Source organism: Poecilia formosa, unplaced genomic scaffold, assembly GCF_000485575.1.
Source record: "Poecilia formosa unplaced genomic scaffold, Poecilia_formosa-5.1.2 Scaffold218, whole genome shotgun sequence".
NCBI classification, from domain to species: Eukaryota; Metazoa; Chordata; class Actinopteri; order Cyprinodontiformes; family Poeciliidae; genus Poecilia; species Poecilia formosa.
The window spans coordinates 917,864-941,872 of record NW_006800157.1 but is presented as its reverse complement, the minus strand read 5'-3'; the positions used below and the strand labels follow the sequence as shown (position 1 = coordinate 941,872).

The window sequence follows — 24,009 nt, the reverse complement described above, 5'->3', positions numbered from 1 at the left end:
CTAAAATCTTTTAGAGCAGGGGTGTCAAACGGCTATTTGTGGCCCTGGGCTGGCTTTGTGCAACACCCCCCCACCAAAAATATGTGAAATTAAATTTAGCAGACAATCAAGCCTAAAAGATTTTACAGACTACATGCAAAACCGTTTAATAGCTCTGGATCTGCAATTATTTACACATTTCTCTAGTGACTAATGTTTGTTATTGATCAATTAAAACATTGCATGCTTAGTTAATTATTAAGAGGGTTAAAAAATATATATTTTGGGTGATTTTAGTTGAAAAATATATATTTTTGGCCAGGGAATAATTTTATGTCGATTTTGGCTCATGAGAAAAAGCATAAGTCTTTTATCTTTTATTTCATATTTGAGTTTGAAAGTCAGGTATGGTGAAAAGAATTACAAACAGGTCATCTCCGACATACCTTTTTGATCATTTTCCTCCTCCCCTCCAGTTTTTTGTGGTGAACCCAAAGGTGTCTCAGCAGAGCTTCCAGCAGACTGCGGTTGAACCTCCAGCTGTTTGGTCTTCAGGTTTAGCGCTGCCAGGCCTGGAGTTTCTCGAGTTGTTGTTGTCTGTTGACTCATCGTTGGATCAGCAGGTTTATCTGCAGCGGTGATAACTTCACTGCCTGGTTGAGGATGTTCAGGTTCAGCTGGGGAGGCATTTGTAGCAGTCACTTCATCTCCTTTGGTCTCAAGAAAATCCATTTTTCTTTTCATCACATTACCATCTGTAATACCTTCTGTCTGCATGTTTGTTTCAGCTGTTGAAACATTTGCCTTCACAAGCCAAGCAGTGTCTTTTGAGAGGAAGGCAGATTTGTCAACCTTTATTTCAGAACTGTCTGTTCTTAGGGTTTGACAAACTGCAGAGAGGTTTTCTGACGACATCAGCTTGGAGGACACATTTATGTCCCTAGATGAAGTTTCTTCTTTTTCTTGGCTGATTTGTATTTGACTTTCATTGGTGTTAAATTGTAAGGTCTTTGCTTTAGCGATCTCAGATTTTGAAATCTGACAATCACCTGGACTGTTTTCCATCACTGGTATTGTGGACACTGAAAGGGAGGGTTCAGATTCTTTGACGCTTGCTTGATCACATTTACTGAAGTTTCCAAACGCCGTTTCAGAAAGTTTTCCCACTTTACCTTCTGAAAGACATCTAGTAGTTTCATCCAGCTTTTTATTTGTAGATGTTTTTGGAGCCTTGACCTTCACTTTTGCAACCATTTTCTTCCCTTTCTTTGTTTTAGCAACAGTCTTCTTTAACATTTTTCCAACCTTGGTTCCGTCTTCAACTGCAACTTGAGAGCCTTTGCCTTTTCTGGAAACTTTAGTAGCTGGTTTGTATCTTGTGACTCCAGAATCAGGATTCTTTCCAAGGCTTTTGGACTTCTTGGAATCTGGATCCATTCTTGGTTGGACTTTTGGCAAAGTTTTGTCTGAGGTTTCTTGAGTTTTGACGATCGTCTCCTGAGCCTGAAGTGAACCATTTGAAGTTTGTTGTTTATTTCCAAAAGAATCTTCAACTTTCATTAGTTCAACGACTCCGCAACATTCAGCAGTTTTATCCAATGGTTTACTTGCAAATGTTTTTGAAGAATCAGGCTTTACCTTGGTGATAGTTTTATTCTCTTCATTTGGTTCAGGAATAATAATCCTCCTTGTCCCTTTAACTTTCGTCTTTTCTTTAACTGCATCTTCTTGATCTTTTCTGAAAACTATAGGTCCACTTCTTTGATTTGAGAGGCCAAAATGAGGCCTCGTTTCCAGACTTCTGAACCTCAAGGAAACTAATTGTTTCAACGGCTCTTTTACTGATACAACCGACTTCAAAGTCTGTGTTTTTTGCGAGTAAGTTTTGGATTTGGAGACGTGTGATCCTTTGGAAGACAAACGTTTTGCTTTTTTCACAAGTTTTTGATGCAAAGACAAAAGCGTTTTTATCGGAAGAAGGTCCAAGCTCTCAGATGAACCCAGTTTCTTGGTATCCCCAGATTTTCTGTCAAAGACACAAAAATACATTTAAGAACTCAAACAAAAAAAGCATTTACTTTCCTGCAAACTTAAATAGTATTATGCTGTTGTACAAACAACCCAAACCTTACAGCCTCCAAAAAGGCCTTGAATCAAGTATTTTGCATCAAACAAAGTGTGAATGAGTGGCATTCACAACCTAAGAGCTGAGAACCATAGTAAAACAAGACATGGTAACTTATCTTCGTTTCAGATCTATTATTCATAGTGAATCTGTACAGAAATGCTTAGCTTTATACATGTGTAAAGAGGGGGGATGAGTGGAAGACAAGATATAAAATAAAAATAAAAATTAATCCAGAAGTGGTCTTGAATGCTTCAGCATCTGTTGACACAAGTTAAAGTGGAAGAATTTAAAACATTTTTTGGTGATTGTTACTGCATAATTCATAAAATTATTGAACTAAAAAACATCATAACTTACAGTTTATGATGTTTTCTTCCATGTTGTGAGGTGATGGAGAGGGCCTTCTTGTCCTGTTAACATAGCACATTGTAGATGGATCAGATTAATACAATCTACAGTCATAACCAGAAGTTTTGGGACTGACACAAATGTTCTTTTGAGGCTTTAGGAAAAAGCCAACTGCTTGTTTTTACATTTGATCCATTTGGATATTCATACTAAACACAATAAGCTTCACACCTGAGAGGTTTGCACCAGCCTCCCATTGTTGATCATTTTACCTTTTGCATAATTTCAGTCTGTCCTCAATGTTTTTATTGGACCTCGCTTGCTTCTTAGAGAGGCAAAGATTTTTCAACAATGAGTTTGAGTTGAAATCAGAAGTGTGCAAATTCACCCATATCCCACTACTGCCAATTTTGACAACAATCTCCACACAGGCAGAAACACAAGTTTGTAATGTTTGCTAGAGATTTTTTTTTAAACGGCCATCAGGTCCAACAGTCTTGATTGTATCTGGCCACCTTTGTGGTTGAATTACGAAACAAAATTAGGTTTGCTCCTTTTGAACCAGCGATGTATATCTTCAACTCCAAATCTGAAGCCCTTGAATTTTGAACCATTTGCAACCCACACACATTTTTAGCAATTTATTTAGTCTACAAAAATGTAGGAATGATGAAGCTAACATATCTTAGCTTGATGAATTCAAAGATGCACACCAACCTTGGTCTTCTTAGAAGATCTTGCATGTTTCTGCTTGAGTTTGGACAGTATTTTTGTGGAAGATGGTGATAACCGTCTTTCACTTGATGAATGTGTTAAGACCTTCCTGCTTTTGTCCTGTGAGGGCAATCCCAATGATGACTGTGAGGAATCCTCATTCTTTGCAAGTTCAGCCAGTAAAACAGGAACCACTAAATCTACAACATCTTTGATCTTGGACTCTTCTGAGCCAGACTCGATAGCTAGAAGGAGAAGAATGCATGAGAAAGAATTAGCAAAAAAAAGGACAGATGGAGACATTCTACAAGTAAAGACATTGCTAACACTTTGATTTTATGGATTCAACAATGTTTTGAGATCAAACCTGAATTTTCCAGCAGCTTGTTTGTCAGGATCTGTACACTGGACTTCTTTTTCTGACAAGACAGCTGCTCTTCTGGAGACGCATGTCTCTTGCGGTTTCTTCTTACAGAAGTCGTTTCCTCGTCACTCTGCTTTGACAGGAATTGTTTCTCATCTCTTTCAAGGAATGATTCACCTTTTCTTGTTGGTGACCATCTTTTATCACCATTCCTTCTTGGGGATGACTGTCGATCATGGTACCTTGGCGGAGACCAATATTTGCAGTCGGCCCTTCTTGGCGGAGACCGGTCATAAGTACTAACATCTGTCCGTCTTTGTGGTGACTCTAGTCTATCATTAGACCTAGAGGAGTGTTGGCCAGGGCTCATCACTGGAGACCATCTTCTATTGCCACTTCTTGTGGGTGAGAATTGCTCACCATTGCTTGTTGGGGACCATCGTTTATCAGTTCTTTTTGGGGACATCTGTCTCGCATAACCACTCCTCGGTGACCATTGCCTTGGTGACAATTGTTTATGATCATATATTCTTGGGGAAGACTGGCGCTCAAGGAATCTCTTTGACCCCTCTTTCTGATCACTTCTTGGTGACGATCTTTGCTCACAACTTCTTCCTCTAGACAACTGCCGTTTGTGGTTCCTTCTTGGTGAAATTGATTTCTTATTCATTCTCTTTGGTGAGGACCATTTCTCGTAGCTTCTTGAACGTGATCGATAACCAGAACGATTATAACGTGGGGAGCAAGAGCGAGACCTAGACCTTGAGGTGCGGCATTGCAGCCTGTGTTGGGAGGAACTACCGCTGGATTGTTTTTTTCCATCTCTTGAGCCGTGGCAGATGGGGCTGTACGAACGGGAACTGGAGCCAGTACTGGATCTGTTTTTGCTATGTCCTGATCTGCTGCTGTATTTGTGCTGTCCATCTCTTGAGCTCCTCCGATGACATGGACTGTATGAGTGGGAACGTGAACGGCTGATGGATTTGTCTCGTCCATCTCCTGAGCTGGAACTGCTGCTGCTGTTTGAGCGGGAACGATGATGCAGGGAGGCTCGGGTTAAAGTCTTAGAACTTTTAACTGCATCCCTAAAAAGATTAGTGAACAAGAATCAAATCAACCATTTGAAAAAAAGAAACTTGGCAATGAGAAAAACTTGTTGTTACTGTTGCAAATTTGAAAAAATAGATTACCTTTGCACTTCCCCATCCCAATGAGGGTATCTGTGGGAAAAAAACCCAGCACATTCAAATAAAGGTCTCCTTAGATACTGTAAACTTTTTCTGAAATAACATAATGTCTCAAAAGTCCACCACCATTGTAGGTTAAAGGAGAAATATTTTATATTTAAAATGTTTTCTTGTTATTTCTTAGGTGTAAAAAACAAACAATACTCCAGAAAACCCTTTACCTTTCCAAAAACTTAAAATATTTCTTAAAAACGGCTAAATGTACTAACTGGTTGCGAAGGCGGTTGCAGTTGGCATGGTGTTGGTTGCTTGTCTGGTGGGTGACCCAATCCTAAAATAAACAGCAACAAATAAAGTCTTGTCTTGACATTACATTTGCTAAACAAATTAAGGTGCAGAGACATTTAAGATGGTTTCAATTTAATGCATGAGAGATAACTAAAATAATTAAGTTGCTAGCAGTAAGCAATCACTATTATGAAAGAGGAAGTGAAAAGAAAACACACTTACCTTTAGTTGAGGACATTCTTTCTTACATAAAGAGCAGATGTGTGGAAATTTTCCTGGCATAACTGCTGCATAATCACGCCTCACACCAAGGGACGGCAGATCCTTCGAGGACCCAGCCTTGGCTGGAGGTGGAGGCTTAGAAGGTGGCACATGAGCAGTGTCATTTGTTTTAATGATTGGCTGAGACTGAGAAACACTAGATGCAGGGTTCTTGGATACAACTGTTGAAGATGGAACGGCATCCGAGATGTGTGGCATTTTGGGAATGAAAGATGATTGAGAATCTGGTTTTGCGGCAGAAGACACATCAGGCTGCAAATCCTTCAGAATCTGCAAAATTTTCTGAATATTTGTTTTCTGTAGCATTTGCAGATTCATCGTTGAGTCTGCAATATTTGATCCTTGCCCTTGAATTTTACTTTCACCACTGGATGTAGCATCTCTGGTTTCATGTTGGGGAACCGACTGTGGCGTATGGTTTTGTTGGGTCTCCAGTTTTCCAGCTGCATTCCTCTTTGGAAAGGCCACAACATTCAGTTGGTTCAAATCGGCAGCAGATACTTTCTGGTCATATGAAGAAACCAAACTGCTGTTCTTTAACTCTGCAAAGCTTAGCTGTGGTGCTTGTTTGCCGTCCTTTACACCAACCCAAGCTGCATTGTGAATATTCTTGACAGACGTATTCTCAACATCTGTAATAGATTTTCCAGTATATGCCCAGTCAAACAGTTTAACTGGTTTAATAATAATTTTTGGCTTATCGTTGGGCGTTCCTGTTTGTTCAAAACCAATGGATCGGGTCAATCCACTCGCCTGGTTCGGTTGAGCTTGAAGCAGTCTAGTCTGATTGATACTTGGAGGATTCACAGCAACAAGAGACTCTTTCTGGTCACCTGAAGAACCCAAATCACCACTTTTTATTTTAGTTAAAGTTGCGAATGGCTCCTCTGTACTGCTGGTTTGAAAATTATCCATCAACAAAGGGTTCCTCTGAATGTTTCTACCAATCGCAGCATGTACCTCTGCATAACCAGCAGCATCTTGCTCATTTTTAATCATTTTCACTGGGTGAAGAAGAGTAGACGAAGACATTTTGTCCTCCAGTATTCCTGGCTTTCCAAAACTAGCTGCATCTACTCCTGTTGGGCTTGCAGTGGGTCGAGTCGTAGAGTCAGAGTTGGACTGAACTCCAGGTGCAGTCCTTGTGGCCTTTTTCATGCGAATGCTTTCTAAGAGGTAGGGCAAGTTCTCGGCAGTAGTCTGCTCTTCAGAGTAATTCAGAAGTTCGTCCAGGTCAGCTTTCTCCAGTCCGTAATTTTCTAAGATGTTCCCAGCCAATTGTGGATTACAGTCAAAGTAACTGGGTTGAGAAGAAACTCTTTGATCTTCTGCTCGAGTGGCATAAACAGACGCATTTGATGCCAATTTCGAGAAAACTTCGGTCGTACCATTGTGGTCTGGCAACCAGTTGTAGGAGCTATAGCTGGTGCTTGAGAGTTGATGCCCATATGAAGTCGAGAAGGTTGACATCTTTGGGGCTGAAATGGATAAGGTTTCTTTTTGGGTGATGGTGAAGAAACCACACTGATCTATAGGTTGGTGTTTGATCTCCTCTTTGTGGGGAATGTTGAAGGTACTTTGCGAAGTTGTTAGATAGTTTTCAGGCCTGTAGTTGCTAACTGGCAAAGGGAATGGCTTCATTTCTCTTTCCGTAGACGAGGTAGGAATCCCAGGAGATGCTCCAGGGAAGGTAAAGCTGGATTCAGGTCCATCATTTGGTGGTGTTCTCCAAGAATCTCTCTCAGTTTTCACACTCAAGAGTCCATTTTGCCCCTGGGAGGCATTCTGTGTCCCAGGGGATACGGGGTCGTACATGAGATAAGACATAAGGAAGGTGATGTTTCTCAGAGGTTTAAGGAGACATGTGGTGAGGTAGTTCTGCTGTCAATCACCAACAAGAACAATGTTGTTTAACAGCCAGTGCAGGCTGCAGTCTGTCCTCGAAATCCTTGGAAAAGCCTGTTTAGGCCCATGAAGCAGTGCTTCACTTTACCTTCAGCAGGCAAGACAAACTGAAGACAGCAAAAACAAAAAAACAGTAGGTCACTGAAAAGAAACAAGTGCAGAAACTGGTTAAATTAATCAGAATACGAAACTCATATAGATACATTCTATTAAAATACATTTTATTAAGAAAAAGGTATAAACTAGAGATGTACCAGTTGCAGTTTTCTTGCTGATCACGATTACCGATCTTTAAAAAGCCTGACCTGTACATTTTTGGCCAATACCATTTTTTTTGTCTGAAATGTTGCTAAATGTAGGAAGAAAGTTGTTTAGCTGGTTACAGTGGGGTGAATATTGTTAACTGTTAACTGCAAACATACAGACATGACCTGCTGGTCTGTCAGTCAAACCTCTCACAGGCAGAGTTGGGCATCAACTAGTTACATTTACTCAATTACATTTACTTCAGTAACTTTTCTGAGAAAAAAAGTAGTTTTAGGAGTATTTTCACTATGATGTACTTTTAATTGAGTAATTTTATTATGAAGTATCGCTACTTTTACCTGACTTTCTACCAACTGAATGAAAAACAAACATGGTTTAACCAAAAATTCACAGATTTTTCACTGAAAGAATTTGTTTTGGAAAATTTTTATTTTGCCTGATTTTATTATTTTTGCGAATTATATGAATTATAATAATATTCATCCTAAAAAAAATACCAAAATTTCCACTTAACTTGATATTTTTATGTTTATTTTTCAATCCCTTTTAAGGCTCAACACTTGGCATATAATCTCGTTTATTTTACAATAAACATGCACTCATTTTTTTTTTTTACTTTTGACCATTTCCACTACATTCCACATCCTTTTAGCCTTTTCAGAAAACAAAGCTGTAAATCAGGTTTGCTAACAATGTAGGCAGGGACCATCAGATAAGAGAGAAGTTGGACTCAGAAGTTATTACTCAACAGTGACTGAAGTCACAAAGACAAGAGGGCCTCTGATTCTCAGTGGGAGATTTACTGTCCCTGCTGCGAGCCTTTGGTTAAATTTACAGGTCGAATCTGGGATAAGTCTTTTTTAAATTCAGACAACATATTCAGAGTGTTATAGTTATGTGCAAGACATATGTTGGTTATCAGAGTAAAAATATAACAAATTATGGTTTCAAAATCACTCAAATTTCACATCATACTTTGCCTACTGTTAATTATTTTTACTGAAAATCCAAAGTAAGGATTGGTGAGACCAAAGTTTTCTCCATTTTTTCTCCAAACAGCACCATCCTACCAACATTTTGCTGCACACAGTAGGTCAACAGGCTAACAGGAAGTGTCCAACCTTTTCCCAAGAAACACAAATTCGGCTATTTGGACATTTTTCTAACGTCTAAAACACAGAAAGTAATGATGTACACACTCAAAAAGCTCCAACATGCTCTTTTTTTTAAAGGTAATATTGCATTAAAAATAAAATTTTGCAAGCAATGATCACATGTAAGTGAAGAAGACTGCAGGGAAGCTACCTGAGCAGATAGCCTAACTATTTAACAGCTTGTTAGCCTTTTGTTTCTCTAAAAAGTCCACAGCTGCGAAAACGTTATAATTCTCCACAACAATCACCTGTGCTCTTCTTGCGTTAATAAAACGGCAGTGAAGATGGCCTCAGTTTTGCAGCAGGGAGAATAACTAATAATCATAATGTCGTTTAATGTTTGTGTAAACACGCTGAAATTTTTATTCGATTTTATCATACTGTGTGAATCTCATCCTAAAAATACTCTAATTCGCAACTCGGTTCAACTCGGTTGCTGAATTTTTATATCACTCTTAAATGCAATAAAAAATTTAAATCCTCCTCAAAGTTTCTGTGTTTACATGGATTTAGATACATTAGATTTTTCTTGCATCTAAAGCTTTTCATGCAAATAAAACTTATGCACATTAACACTCCTTTGTTTTTCACCAAATGTCCTTTATCAGAAGTTTCCGTTGTTATTTATAACCAATACTTTTCGACAAAATGTGAATTTTCAGCCACTTTTTAAACTGGAGAAAAACTTGAGGTTCCCTGTAGAGGTGAATATGGGGGGGAAAATGTCTCCAAAGGGGGACAAAAACCCACAAAAAGCAAGTAAGTAAGCAGGAAAATCACTGAACATTTCTGTCGACTGCTGTTTGCAGGAGAAAAAAGGAAACTTTTCACAAACTTCGAGGATTCTTTCCAGAAAAAACTCAATCACTGGCGTACATGATTGCTTTAACGACAGTAAAAACCAATGGCATGTCAATATATTCGTGCATAACCTTTATGAAGTGCAAAGAAGCATTTTTAGTACAACGTCTTGCAGCTTTTTACCTTTTGTTTGCAGGGTTTTAACTCACGTGGAGAGAAGCATGGAGACGCTGCATTCAGGAGGCGTGATGTTGCTTTGAGCGCTGCGCTCTCTATTCTTCTTCTTCTCCGGTTAATTCTGAGTGGATGACGATGCGACCCTACTGCCCTCACTTGGATGGAGGAGTGAACGGCACCATTTAATTTCGCACATAAATAGAAATGTTCGCTTAACTAGAAGTCTGAGTACTTCAGAGATTCATATATCGCCAAACATTATCTTAATATGTCTGTTTATGTGTTTTAAAAATAAAAACGCTGTTATTCGGGGAATTCTTTCTTTTCTTTTTTTTTTGTATTTTCGGCTACATTCCATTTTTTCTCACATCATTGTTCGTATGATGTCACATCCGAGTTCGGCGCGCGGGAAAAACCAGAATGCTGTTGATGCGGTCCATTTACCTCGGGAGAGGAAATTCGGAACTAGGCGTGACGTCACACACGAGTTCACGGTATTCCAATTATGTCGTAGAACTTTTTCGCTAAAAAGATTTTGCGCTGAGTTGAGGTGGTTTTTCGGCCGTATCGAAAAACGTGTTTTCGCAAAGGAAACACGTTTCTCATCACACGAGTCATGTGATCATGTTACGAATGGAAGACGACAGGAAATGGTAGGAGGATAATGGAAAGCATGTTTTTTTTTAAAAATTACTTATCGCATAAACAAACTTATTTATATGTGATTTTAATTGCGTTTCTTATTTAATGGAAACACTGCATTTGTGATATTGTATTTTTTAGATGACAGAGAGACCCCAACTCTAATGTAAAATGAAAAAAACAACAACAGATAGATATTGGATGATTATTACCGGTTTCAAGTATTAATATCACAATAACAAATTTTGCTGGACGATAAATTATCTCAGAAGTTATCAAGATAAACGATAATAATGTCGTTTTGACACTATTTTCAAGAAACGACACCATTTGACACCATTTGTGCAAAGTAGCATTATTGTTACATGTTCTTGCAATAAGTTTGTTGCAAGAACATGTTCTCAAAAAACAAACTTTAATTTCTAATTAACATCTAACACTGAAAATAAATTATTAAAATTATTTATTTTTGGATCATTTTTGATAATTTTAATTATCCGAAATAAATAAACAAAACAACAGAAGCAAGAAATAAGATGGACACTGAAGTCTCTGTAAGCAAAACTGGGGGTTGTTAAGACCAAAGCACCAGACCGAAGATTTTTGTTATCCAGTTATTGGTAGAAAAATCGAAAGAAAAGAGAAAAATAACGAACCATGCAAATAGAAATAACTGAACTTGTTTTAATCTATCAAAATCCATTTATCTGAAAAATAATTTAACAAGGTATTAAACATGCCTTTCATTTAATTTTTGGAACTGGTAATACGTGGAAGCAGAAAAAATAATTACTTCTAAGGTATTAAACATTCGAAATTAAATCATTTTATGGGAAACATTTCATTTTTAATAATTGTGTTAATATTGCGTTACCGTGAACTAAAATAATTTTACAAATAATTATTGTTGCTCAAAATATCATAAAAATCTTGTTCTGACCTAAGCTTGTTAGAAATAAAAATAGATGTCTCAAAATTATCAATAATAGTGTATCGTTCTCAAATAAATCCGTGTAAATCAAGCAACATGATCTGCTGCATTTCATTTACCTGGGATATATTCATTACTACATTTTATACAGTAATATGCTACGCTTTCATTTAATTTGACTATGCTAAACCAACAGATGTTTAAACAAATCATTAGAAAAAGTATTCATATTATTAACTGAGGTCAGAGATGAAGAGAAACCCCCGTCTTCGTGGAGATTATTGTTTCTGTTAATTTATCTGCCGTGTAAAATAAAAAATCCGACTTCCAAGTACAAATTGAACGCCACAAAAGTCGGACGTTCTTAGACCCACCCACTTTCACGCAGCGAGCGTTTTCATTGGCTGAGCCCTGTGTCCATCACAACCGTGACTCAAACCGCTGTCATGTGACGAATGTTTTTGTAGAGTCGTTTCCGCATTCAGTGGGTGATTTTCGCCGTGTCATGTGAACGCAAACCTTTGGAGTGATTTAACTTCCAACCCCCTGGGAATCTTTATCGAGGTCCAGAGGAGTACCCGCCGCTCCAGAGATCTTTCCAGCGGGTGCGCTGAAAGACTTGGGTCCGGGGCGGTCAGCCATGGCGGACGAGGAGCGGTCACCGCTGCTGCCCGAGCAGCAGTACGCGACCAACGGCTTCTTCCCGCAGAGAAGCTCCGGTGGATATCCACAGAGTACGTACACATTTGTTTTCTGTTAGCCACTTAAACCACATTAATACATGCTAACTAACTTAGTCTAGAATAAGTAAAACATTTACATTTGTGTTTAACCCTGGAAATGTTTTAATGTAAACAAGCTTAGCCGTTTTAGCTTTGAGTTTGGATTACAGTGGAAGACGTCGATTGGGAAATTAAGACACACCTAGGACATGTTTCACATGTGTAAAATAACTTGGCATTCATGTATGTGAAGTGACAGAGGCAAGAAATAATATTAGGTTTGTAAAATTACCTTCAGATGTTTATAAATTAGCTAATAAGTTCATATATTTTATATTCAGTTTTTTTTTACATGGAGACATGTTCCCAAATTAAAGTCCATATTTTATTTATTTTCTACTTTTGCAGTCATCTGAAGCTGTTAAAATGTGAAACTCTCACTAGTTACCGTTTCCTCTCACAGTATCTTGTGAAATGAATGAAAATAATCTGATAATGGGAACCAGGAATACCGTAATTTTAAAAACTTCCAGTTTTAAAACCACTAGCACTGTTCCTGTGTGAACCACATTTTTCTCCAGCTTTGTGGAGCAAAGGGTAACAAAGCCTATTGCTGTCTACTGGAAGTCATCTGACTGACTGGCTTACAAGGAAGACAAATGCCTCTGATTTCCAGTCAGACAAAACAAGAAATGTCATGATGTTGGAGCAACATTCGGCAAATTGCAAACGACATATTTGTTAAGCAATGCACTGCATCAAACCGGACTAATTAATCAGTTAATATCAGTTTGTTATGGTCTAATTATTGCTGTATATAGAGCAAAATGGGAAAAAGTTAATTATTCTTTACAACTGCATAAAAACTGCCAAATAATCAGTTGATCTTTGTCCTATATTCTGCTTTAAACTACAAAATGAGGTTATAATAAAAGTAAATATAAAACTATGCCGATATAACTGTTTGTATACTCAGAAGCTGTAGCTTTCTTTGTATATTATTTAGTTCCTGATGTATATAAACTTACTTCAGTGTTTTTATTTCCTCTTTCACTCTCGGTTGTTTGGGCAGCCTTGCTGACTCTCCTGGTTACTGATACAGATATTCATGTTGTAAAATATACAACTGAGTGAAAGATAAGAAAAGAAAATGGTGATGGTGAGGTTGTCATTGTTTACTGACCTGAATCCTGAACACCATTAAAGCTGTGTGTTTGTGAACTCATTCTAGATGTTAATGTTTGCTGGGACATTTGCAGAAAAGAAAATTCTAGAGAAAAAGGGCAAATACAAAAGAAACTGTTTAGAACAATAAATAATAAAAAAAATGTTTTCGTACTAACCGCACGGCAATTTTAGTATAAATAAACGTCTAAACACTTTTTTACTGTGGAGACAGAGTGAACCTTTTATAAGACAAACCAGAGTAAATAAAGCAAAATTTGTGGGGGGGAAAAAGCCCACATAAGTTTAAAATGCTAGTATTTATCACATCAGCCAACACCAGAAAGTTAGCTAAAATCCTAATATATATGCACATTTGATAACACTAGAAAGATAGCTAAAATCGTACCATTAGCATGTTGACTAACGCTTTCATGTTGGCTAAATTGAACAATCTATCATCTTAAATATTTAAACTCATTAGTTCAACATGTTGATGACATTGGTGGACTGAAATGCTTAAATATATTTACATTTTCTAATGCTGGAAAGTTACCTAAATACTAATGTATATCCAGATTTGCTAGAAGGTTAGCTAAAATGCTAATATTTTGCACATTATCCAACTGTAGAAATGTAGCTAAAATGCTACTATTAGCATGTTAACTAACCCTTTTATGTTAGCTAACAAACTATCTACTGTAGTAATCTTTAGTAAGTAAAATATGTTACTGACATTCATCGTCTAACTCTTGTATGTTGGCCAGCTTAAACTAGATAGTTTACTATAGTATACTATTTGTTATAGTATACTATAGTAATCTTAAGTAAGTAAACTCATTAGTTAAAATGTTAATGAGATCCGTGGGGTAAATTCCTGATATAATTTTTTGCTAATGCTAGAAAGTTACCTAAAAAAAAACATTAGCTTGTTGCCTAATGGTTGAATGTTAGCCAATTTAAACTAACTACTAAAATAATTTTGAGTACAAATTATTTAAAATGAGATTAGCTATCTTAAATTAACTATTTATTATTTAAATAGAAGCTTATGGTCTAAAATGAAACATTAGCAGCAGTGCTGCCATTAGCATGTTTGCTAACTATGTAATTTTAACTAAGATGAGTTGTAAGTACTCAACAAGTGGTTATATGCTATCTCGAGCTAAAATGCTAATGTTAGTGTGTCTGCTATCAATTTCAAGTTTTATGTGCTATACTTGGGTTACATTATATGCTTAAATAATGTATATTTCAGTGGAATAAAATGAAATGTTGTCCTCAGATAGTTTGCAATGTTCCTTAAATAAACTCAGTTTGGTTTGCTCCAGTCTGATTTGAATGATGGTTATGTAAATTATTTGATTTGCAAAGAGTCGCACACAGGTAGTCGACTCTTTGCAACGCCGTGTCGCTCAAGCAGAGGAGGGTAGAGTAGCTCAAAGTCGTACTCAAGTGAGAGTAGCAGTACTTCAACACAGTTTTAATCAAGTACAAAGTAGCTGTTCAAGAAATTACTTGAGTTAGAGTAAAAAAGTATTTGGCAAAAAGTCTACTCATATACTGAGTATCTGATCAGAACATTAATATTTGAAAACTGCATCATTAGACGGACCAAAATATAAAAGTATGTGGCAAATTTTGGTATTTTTAAAGACCAAAGTGAAAATAATTAAGATGATAATAAAATCAGGCATTTTTCCAGATCAGTTTAAAAGAAAAAAAAAAAACGTATGAAACTTTAAGAAAAACTGCAGGTGTGTGTCTGGTGAATAAAAAGCACAGTCAAGTAAAAGTGCTCTTGAAAGTAAAATTTTTCCTAAAAGTAACTCAAACAAATGTAATTGAGTAAGTGTAACTGGTTACTACCCAACTTTGGGCCCAATACGACAAAAAGCGTTAATGTAAGCCTGTATTTAACCCTGTAAGCTGCTGCTATTGGTGTCTCTGTTGTTTGTGCGGATCTTGTCATCGTCTTCCTATCCTCAGGTATTGTGCCGTTCCCCAGCTATGTGCCGCCCAGTGAAGCTCCGCCCCCGTACTCGCCCCAGGGCAGCCCAGACAGCAGCAGCGCCCCGGTCATCAGCTGTCGGGTCTGCCAGACGGCCATCTCTGTGGAGGGAAAGACGCATCAGCATGTGGTGAAGTGCAGCATCTGCAACGAAGCCACGGTAAGAACGAGGAAGACTCAGTCAGTCAAGTTTATTTGTGCAGCGCATTTCAGCAACAAGGCAGTTAGAAGAGCTTTACATCGTAAAGAAGACGCCAGCAATTCAGAAAACCAGCAAACAAATAAACATTGAATATGTTGATTAATGTTTCAGTGATTATATTTCAAAAGAAACTCTAAACATTTGAGTTTTTAGTCTAGATTTAAAGGAACTCAGTGTTTCGAATTTGAAGACTAGATATGTTTCTTTTAATACAGCAAATATGAAAAATCATTCTTAAGTTTTGTATCTACAATCAATAACACTTATTTCCTAACAGAAAAAAATGTGCTAGATTTTAGTTTTTTTTTCCTTCTTCTTGACCCTCAAATACTTTGACAAAAAGTTCAGGCTCCCCTGCTGTTCTGGATGTTTATCAGAATATTTCACCATCAGTATTCGTCAGATATGGAGACAGAGTTCATCTGAAAGTTTTGAATTTGTTTCAGAGTTTCTTTTGTTTTCTGTTTGTAGCCGATAAAGAACGCTCCCATTGGAAAGAAGTACGTCCGCTGTCCGTGTAACTGTCTGCTGATCTGCAAAGTCACATCCCAAAAGATCGCCTGTCCACGGCCGTACTGGTAAGACTGGAAAAAAACAAATACTGCAGTCCTGTGAGATAAATTAGAATATGAGTTCCAGTAAGGCTTTTTATTTATCAAATTAGAAATATCTTTTGAAAACATACTTTTCATTAAGTCCACAGTTTTCATTAAACCCACCTGTAAGCAGAAAATCACCATAACTAACAGAAATAAAGCTTGAGAACATAAATTTTTGTAATTAATCTATGTAGTGTTTAACTTCGTAAACAAAATGCAGTTTTATTAATATTCTGATCTATTGAATAATCAAATTCATTGAAGTTTGTTAAAAGACATAAAGTCAGTAATTGTGAAACAACCTAAAAACATTACATTTTGTCGAATGTTAGCATAAAGATCATCAAACATCAAATCTGTTGGTCAATGTTCCATTTATTATGATTTAAAATCAACTAAACAGGTGAGTTTTCAGTTTTGATTTAAAGTAACTATTCAATATGCTAACAGACTGGATGACATGGACTGAAATAGCTAATAACATTAGCTAAAATGCTATCAATAGAATACTGACTAAACCTAGCAAGTTAGCCAACTTAATCTGTCTTTAGTAATCTCATTTGTTCAAAATGCTAACAAGATTGGTTAGCTAAAAATGCTAACATTTCCTAATACTAAGAAGTAGACTTACATTAATTAACTCAATGTGTTCTGTGTGCTAATTGCAGCTAATAGAGGATAATTGGTCTAAAATGCAACTTTAGCAGAAATGCTAATGCTAGTATGATGAATATGACTATATGTATGCATTTTTGCTAAAGTTGCATTTCAATCCAATTATTTTCTATTAGCTGCCATTAGCATACAGAACAGGTTTAGCTAATGCAAACCTTCTTCATAGTATTAGCATATGTGCATAGCTTAGCATTTTTAGCTAACCAAAGAAATGAATATGACTGTATATAAACAGACAGAAGAAAACACTAAAAAAACAGAGTGGAAGTTTTGTTTAGAAATGTTAGAGGATTATGTTATGAGTTATTTTAAGTCAGCAGTTTCCTGATTTTTTTTATTTTATTTTATTTTGTTTTTTGGGCAGTAAGCGCATCATCAACCTGGGACCAGTCCACATCGGCAGCGACAGTCCAGAACCGCGGCGCCAACCCGTCGGGCTCAGGGTCATCTGCGGACACTGCTCCAATACATTCCTGGTAAACGGCAAATACTGCAACAGGCTGCACATATATTTTCACTGGCATTGATCTTTCCTTTCTTTTTATTCCACTCTTCCAGTGGACAGAGATTTCAGACCGGACTTTGGCCCGATGTCCACACTGCCGAAAAGTGTAAGCATTTCTGCAGTTGTTTGCTTCTTTGAGAGACGGATCCATATATTTGTCTCTTTGATTTGTGACCCGATCAGGTTTGCATTAAAATAAAATGCTTTTCCTTATGTATTAACCAGTTCTTCAGTTGGGCAGCAGTACCCGAGGAGGAGGAGCTGGCTGTGTTTCCTGCTCTTTGTTGTTCTGGCAGCATCCACCACTGGACTTTTGGTGAGTTTCTATCTGTGTTAAACTGTTTAGATTGATTCATATGACACAATGACATTCTGATCGTTCTCATTATGAATTTCCTTAATTTGATGTATTCATACTGTCCTACAGAAGAGAACAAAACAACTTATTTGGTTAATAAGATAAAAATTATTGGTTAAAATCAGGACATGTTTTGGTCCGGGCTACACTCGCCTCGTGTTTCAGATAAAGTAACAGCTTCTACAAACTGCTGCAGTTTAAAGGTCTATGATGTTAGCTAACATGAATAACCATTCAGTGACGGCAGACTATCATTTAATTAGAGGTGAGCTACATGCACAACCTAGTGTGTTAGCTAACTTAAGTTATCTTCTTTAGTAATTTTGAGTATGTAATCTCGTTAGGTCAAAATGCTAATGAAATTGGCTAGCTAAAATGCTCATTTATACACATTTGCTAATACTAGGAAGTTTACATTAACTGTGTTCTGCCTTTAGCACATTTATGTGTGCTAAAGGCAACATGTGTGAAATCACTGTTCTAATATGCAACATCAGCAAAAAGGCTAAAGTATGTTTAACTGTATTTGGCAAAGGTTATATGCTAATATGAGCTAAAATGCTAACAATATCTAAATGGTAATGTTAGTATGATAAACAAAGAACTTAGCAACAAGTTAGATGTTATGCACTAAAATCCTAACATTTGTATAATGGACTACATACTTAGCAACATGTTATATGCTATCAGGACCTAGAATCCTAACAATAGCTAAAACGATATTATTAGCCAGATCAACTAATCAACTAGCAACAGCTTAAATACTATTGTGAGCTAAAATACTAATGTTGGCATGATGAATTAAGTACTTAGCAAAAAGTTATGTGATCACGAGCTAAAAAGCTAAAAGTAGCTTGATGCTAATATAACTTAGCAACAAGGTATATTGTATTGTGAGCTAAAAATGATAATAGTTAAACTGGTAATGTTAGCATGACTAACTAAGCTAAGGCGTATTTAAGTTGATGCATATTAGACCGATGATTTCATTTAAACGAGTTACATGCTTTCATGAGCTAAAATGCTAATGCTAGCATCATGAACCAAGTACTTAGCAAGAGGTTATGTTCTATTGTGAGCTAAAATGCTAACAGTAGTTAAAATGGTGATTTTGGCATGATCAACTAATCACTTAGCAATAGATTATATGCTATTCTGAGCTAAAATATTGACTTTAGCATTATGTGCTAAGTACTTACCAACAAGTTATAAGCTAACAATAGCTAAAATAACTGTGTTAGCATGAAGAACTAAGTACTCAACTACAGTTTATATGCTATCATGAGCTAAAATGTAAACTTTTGGATGCCACCAGTCAATTGCGATCTTAATGTGCTATATTTAAGTTACATTATATGCTGAAAAACAACTAAAGATCTTGTTTGTAGGAACAGATTCCCTCTGGGAAGTACCTCAAAGTCAAGACAGCTTCAGAAAACTCTTATGTGTGTGAAGCTGAAAGACTTGAACAAATATGTGTGTGTTTGTGTTCAGGTTGGTACGTGGAAGCCGGCGCAGCACTCAAAGGGCATCTACGTGTCGTGGGTGCTGCTGATCGTGTTAGCTCTTTTTACCTTGATAAGAGCCATGTACTGGAGGTGTTTTAAGATCAGCGACCCCATATCCAACATCACATAGACAGACCGTTCAGGAACTGAAAGAGGGAAGTCGGTTCCTGTCGCAGATCAAGTACATGAGCAGGAGCACACAAGACAAGTGGTAAACGATCCGAGAGTCGGTGTGGTAACCGTGAAATGACACAGGAAGGGAAAACTAACTGAATTTAGAGTAATTAAAAGTATCTTTCTTGTGCTATACTGGGATTAAAGAAATAAAAGCTGCTAGTTGTCCAAAAACAACACTGAGATCTTGTTGAGCATTTTCTATTTTACTGCCATCATCAGGTTTAAAAAGTATTAAATTAAATAAATGAAAGGAATCTGAACTACAAAGCAGGATCAGCATCGTAGTAAAGTAACTTCAGGCGTCTTAAAGCTGTTTTATGTGAGCTAGTTCACTGAAAACACAAACTAACTTTTTGGTTTCTCAAATGTAATCAAAAACTTCTCATCAGGTTTATGTTTAATTCTCCAGGATCACATTGTAAGAAGAGCGTTTATTTACACAAATCAGTATTTACCTCACTATGTCTTAGAATCACAAACTTTCTCTATGAAAACTATTCTGTTGGATTTGTAACAGTTTTACATGTAATGTAACATATAATGTTTGTAGTTTCATTTTAAACCTGCAGTGTGTAACTTATAAAAAATATTTTTTTATATATATTTGTTGAAACTGTCAGTGCTGTCAATCACCCTCTGTGTGGCGCTGCTCTTCTCCTGTTTGCTCTCTGCTACGCCACAGCTAGCATAGCCTGTTGTGAATGCTGAGGGCCACTGATGACGGTGGATAAACATTTTCCTGTAACAGGAAGTTGTTTTTCCACCATTAGAACATTTAGCAGCTCTTTTACTAGTTGATTGACAGCGCTAAGACCCTCCTCCTGACTCTGACTGCGTTTTTTTGTCTTGGTGTATTTCTTCAGACGCAATGGTAGAACTATCTTTTCACAGATTATCTGTCTCATATTAAACATGGAGACAGTTTTAACAAATATGTAAAAACATAATTTTAAATAAGTTCCTGCAGCTTTAAGGGCATTCTTTATTTTCTGAAGCATTTTTAAGACAAATTAACGCTGGATAACTGCACTTCTGGCAGGTTTCATCTTAATCATCTTAAAAGAATATTTAAACCCTCCTTTAAGCAAATTAATCCATTAAAATAACATCAAATATCAAATCTACATGAGATTTAGGGAGAAATTGATCATGAAGTTGATCAGTTTCACATTGTTTCATATCAGGATTATCTCTTTTTAACATTAACTCATTTGGGATCTAATCCCAACTCCAAGTGAAAATAAAAGATGGTCAAATCTTCTCAAATCTCAGCTGTTCGTGTTAATTAACTCAGTTCACCTGAAGATACTTTAAACCTGTTGAGTCTGCTTTGTGGCCCAGACTAGTAGAAGTAGAAATATTCCTCTGTTCTGGATGAATCAGCATTTTTGTTCTGCCAGATTATTAGAAAATATTAGGAAAAATGAAATGAAAACAGGAACTAACTGATGTTTTGCTGAACTGTCATGTTTGGACATAACAACCCGTCATGATCATGAGTTTATTTGATGCCAACACGAATACAAACTTTTGTCTCCTGATGGAAACATATTGATGATAAGTTGATGTTTTTGTGCTGTACTTTTTGCAGGGAGTTAATTTAAAGTATAAATGCTCTTACAGAAACCAGTTGGCATAGAAACGGCTCTAAAATCGAAGCTTAAATCGACCCCACTAACGGGATATTAATGTGTTTTTATTGTCCAGTACAGAGTTCAGGTCTAGCACTGGGGCTGAAAATGAAAAACATCTGAAGTTGTATAAAGAAGATGAGTTGATTTCTTTAAAGAAATAGTCAAACTTGAAGTGATAGATGAAGGTTTTAGTGATTTATAGTTTCTTCAAAAACAAGAAGATGCCAAGAATGTTTTACCTCATGAAGCCTAAATGGACAGAAAATTTAAAATATGAAGCATTTGAAGAAACGCGTTTCACGTCAGCGGCATTGTTTACTTTATGTAACCATTTAAATTGATTTATTCGCAGATTAGAAGGAATAAAGTAAGATCTCGTTTTGTTACCAATGAAAGGCCTTTGCTCAGTTTAGTGTAAAAATTGTCTTAATTCAGTTTATTTAATGTGTAAATAGGAAGGATAGTTTATAGGTGAATGATTTTGGGAATCTTTAAGTTAATTATAACTTCATGTTTATTAGCATGTTAGTACCAGATTAATCTCATACAGGGATTTTTGAACATATTTGATTTATTTGTAGTTTTTTTGTTTGTTTGTTTGTTTATCCATAAAAATCAAACCTGTCAGATCTTGAAAGGAAACTCTGATTAAATCTAATGTGTGGAAATAAGTGCTAATGTCTGTGGAAATGTAAATATTTCAGGAGGTTCTGCTGCCCCCTTGTGTTTGATTAATGTATGTACCTGCTGACTGTGACGTTGCACTACATTGTACTGAAGTTCTACTGTCTGGTTCTCACTGTATTTTTGGTGGATGGATGCTTTATTTTGTACATCGTGAAACAAAGTAATACCTTTAACAAAGTCCTTGGCTCAATGTCATTTTTTAAATTTTTTTTTTAAACCAGAAAGAATATATTTCTGAAAGAAAAATTAGAAGAATAAATTTAGTATATAAATTTTATTTAAGATATTGTATGGAAAATGAGGCCTAAAAGTAAGATTATTTTAAATGTTTGACTTTTTATGACCTTGAAGAAAACTCACAAGTTATTGACTTTTTCAAGTACTTTGTATAGTTTTTTTAATACGTTTAATACGTAAATTTAACACAGTATTACCATATAGCTGGTATCTCATTTGCCTGCCAGGTTTTAATATGAGGAGAAGAAATGAGTTTATGCAAACTGAATTTAAATTGAGACACGAAAGCTCCAAATATGATCAAATCATTAATTTCAGACCAATTGTAGCAAAATTACATGCAGGAGGTTATATTTACTATATCGTCTTACCATAAATAAAAAGGCAAAAACCATAAACATCAGAGTTTTACTTCTTGTAACCACAAGAGGTCAGCAGCGAGGAAGAAATAAGCTGCTACCTGCAGCTCCACTTCATATTTATAATATTGCTCCGTTTGTTTGTTTTCTGTTTTTTAATTTCATTATTTTATTCCAGAGGCTCTTGGAAAAACACTGACCACGTAACGTCCTGAAGCTCTATTGAGTTGCTAGGTAACGGTCTGGCCTTCTGTGGGGTTGCTAGGTAACGACACGTTACTTTTAACGGCAGGTTTTGGAAACGGGTAATTTTCCAGACACAAAAATCATTAATTTATCGCCAAAACATGGCTGCGGGGTTTTGTAAGCACTGGGGCCACAAGATTGTTAAAAAAAAATTTAAAAAGTAAATTTCCACTAAAAAATACCCCTAAACAAATTTAGAGCTTAATCTCAGACAATTTCTAGAAAAAAAAAACTTTTAAAAATTTCAGATTTTGAAAAGTTGAAGATTTGCTAGAACAAACTGGGAGATTTTGAGATCAATGTTTGAGAAAAACTGTAAAAAATTTTGATTTTCAAAAGTCTGAATTTTTTGACTTTTGCAAATTTTCTGTTAAAGTCAAACATTTGCTAAGAAAAAATAAAATCTTTAAATTAATCTCAGGCATTTTTGAGAAAAAAAAACATAATTTTTGAGTTTCAAAAGTCAAACATTTACTACAAAATTTTTTAGATTAATCCCAGAAAATTTTGAAAACTCAGTAAATGTCGAAATTTTTTTACTTTGAATTGACAAAATTTCTCCTTTTTTTTCTCAAAATTTCTTAGTTTTTCTACAAAATTTCCAAGATTTTTAAAAGTTTTATTTTCTGTTATGGCCCTAATACACCATGCCACTCATCAATCTCAGTTCTTTAATTAGTCTTGTTAAATCTGGCGTTGGTGAACTCTCGTTTGGTTCTCGTTTGGTTTCCATCCCGCTCCCCCTCCTAACTCTCCTCCCCCATCCAGCTGCTGCCTCACTGGGATGACTCCAGTATAGCGCGCTTTTCCCAGTTGCTTCTTGTGACTCGGACCGCTCTGAAGGTCTGACTCCCTCGATTTGTTTTGGACTAAATCTGGGATTTAAAGACTAAACCGATGCACAGATTAACTTTGTACTAACGGAAATTTCCTTGTTTTCCTGAATTATTGTGGGATTGCTGGAGCTGAAAGGGAAATCTCTGCTTTGGCTGAAAGAAAACTAGAGATTGTTGGTGCTAGTTGCAGAAATCAGTTGACGCTCAGAGAGTTTGCGTATTCCTGGTTCGGGTAAATGTTCCTGGCTGTTTTTGGATATGTTGGAGGAAAAGAAGGCAGTCGGATCTCCGCAGGAGAGAAAAACTTCAAACATTAGCAGGAAGAAAATCCTGAGCTTCAACGCAGGAAACGCCAACGTTGCCTCAACCAACGGCAATGTCAGCAATCATCCACAAAGGTGAGAGATGAAGCATCTTCCTGCTAGAATGACTGTTTTACTAAGTAGATTACTGCTGCTGTCATGATTTAAGGAACAGGTAAACTGAGAAATACTAAAGTGTTAATAATAAAATAGAAATGCTGCAACAGAACGAGCTGAAAATTAGATTTGATCATTTCCTGAATAAAACATGTTGCTAATGTTGCTAACGCATAGCAGCATAGTTTACGTCTGCCTTCATTAAAATGATCTGAAGAATAAAATGAACATTAATCGTGTTGTTATAGAGCAGAACTTCAGTTTTAAGTTTCTGAGTCGCCTGATTGTTTATTCAATTAATCCATGAAAACTGTTTCCTGTTTGGAACCGAAAAACCTAAAGAATCAGTTCAGTTTGTTAGATGTTCTAGTTTTATTACAACATTAAAACCGTTTATTATTCATGCATCCATCTGTCTATCCATCCATCCATCCATCCATCCATCCATCTGTTTATCCATCCCTCCATCCATCCATCCATCCATCCATCCATCCATCCATCCA

General features: G+C 36.4%; 3 protein-coding genes and 1 long non-coding RNA gene across 7 annotated transcripts in view; 2 read left to right on the top strand and 2 right to left on the bottom strand.

The window, feature by feature from the left end:
• LOC103149155 (uncharacterized) overlaps positions 1 to 9,859 on the bottom strand; it is a 40,549-nt gene extending 30,690 nt beyond the window's left edge. The window contains exons 1-9 of one of the 3 annotated variants that reach the window (XM_016679707.1): positions 9,601 to 9,859; positions 5,231 to 7,302; positions 4,990 to 5,051; positions 4,724 to 4,753; positions 3,537 to 4,618; positions 3,173 to 3,414; positions 2,465 to 2,517; positions 744 to 2,005; positions 426 to 656 (exon numbers count right to left, since the gene is read on the bottom strand). In XM_016679707.1, coding sequence (XP_016535193.1) covers positions 426 to 656; positions 744 to 2,005; positions 2,465 to 2,517; positions 3,173 to 3,414; positions 3,537 to 4,618; positions 4,724 to 4,753; positions 4,990 to 5,051; positions 5,231 to 7,117 — 4,849 coding nt within the window. In that variant the 5' untranslated portion in view covers positions 7,118 to 7,302; positions 9,601 to 9,859. Of the gene's footprint in view, positions 1 to 425; positions 2,006 to 2,464; positions 2,518 to 3,172; positions 3,415 to 3,536; positions 4,619 to 4,723; positions 4,754 to 4,989; positions 5,052 to 5,230; positions 7,303 to 9,600 lie in introns of all 3 variants that reach the window. The other 2 variants (XM_007568178.2, XM_016679706.1) reach the window with 2 other exon arrangements.
• Positions 9,860 to 11,593: 1,734 nt separating this feature from the next.
• LOC103149154 (type I phosphatidylinositol 4,5-bisphosphate 4-phosphatase-B-like) lies at positions 11,594 to 21,586 on the top strand. The gene is made up of 7 exons (XM_007568176.2): positions 11,594 to 11,901; positions 15,043 to 15,224; positions 15,738 to 15,844; positions 16,905 to 17,016; positions 17,099 to 17,151; positions 17,271 to 17,361; positions 18,898 to 21,586. The coding sequence occupies exons 1-7, from the start codon at positions 11,808 to 11,810 to the stop codon at positions 19,039 to 19,041; spliced, it is 783 nt and encodes a 260-aa protein (XP_007568238.1). The 5' UTR covers positions 11,594 to 11,807; the 3' UTR covers positions 19,042 to 21,586.
• A 552-nt stretch (positions 21,587 to 22,138) lies between these two features.
• Positions 22,139 to 24,009, bottom strand: part of LOC107838183 (uncharacterized) — a 13,204-nt gene continuing 11,333 nt past the window's right edge. The window contains exon 3 of the long non-coding RNA XR_001664231.1: positions 22,139 to 22,153. This is a non-coding gene — a long non-coding RNA (uncharacterized LOC107838183). The remainder of the gene's footprint in view (positions 22,154 to 24,009) is intronic.
• The window catches only part of LOC103149152 (serine/arginine repetitive matrix protein 2-like), a 31,602-nt gene continuing 30,903 nt past the window's right edge, over positions 23,311 to 24,009 (top strand). For both annotated transcript variants that reach the window (XM_016679709.1, XM_016679710.1), the window contains exon 1: positions 23,311 to 23,485. In XM_016679709.1, the coding sequence (XP_016535195.1) occupies positions 23,346 to 23,485 (140 nt within the window). In that variant the 5' untranslated portion in view covers positions 23,311 to 23,345. The remainder of the gene's footprint in view (positions 23,486 to 24,009) is intronic.

What these genes read in the sequence shown, in the direction of transcription:
- LOC103149154 (XM_007568176.2), top strand. Translation starts at nt 11,808, where the DNA reads ATGGCGGACGAGGAGCGGTCACCGCTGCTGCCCGAGCAGCAGTACGCG. An exon ending in GCATCTGCAACGAAGCCACG is followed by an intron (nt 15,225 to 15,737) that starts GTAAGAACGAGG and finishes TTCTGTTTGTAG; the next exon opens with CCGATAAAGAACGCTCCCAT. An exon ending in GCCTGTCCACGGCCGTACTG is followed by an intron (nt 15,845 to 16,904) that starts GTAAGACTGGAA and finishes TTTTTTGGGCAG; the next exon opens with TAAGCGCATCATCAACCTGG.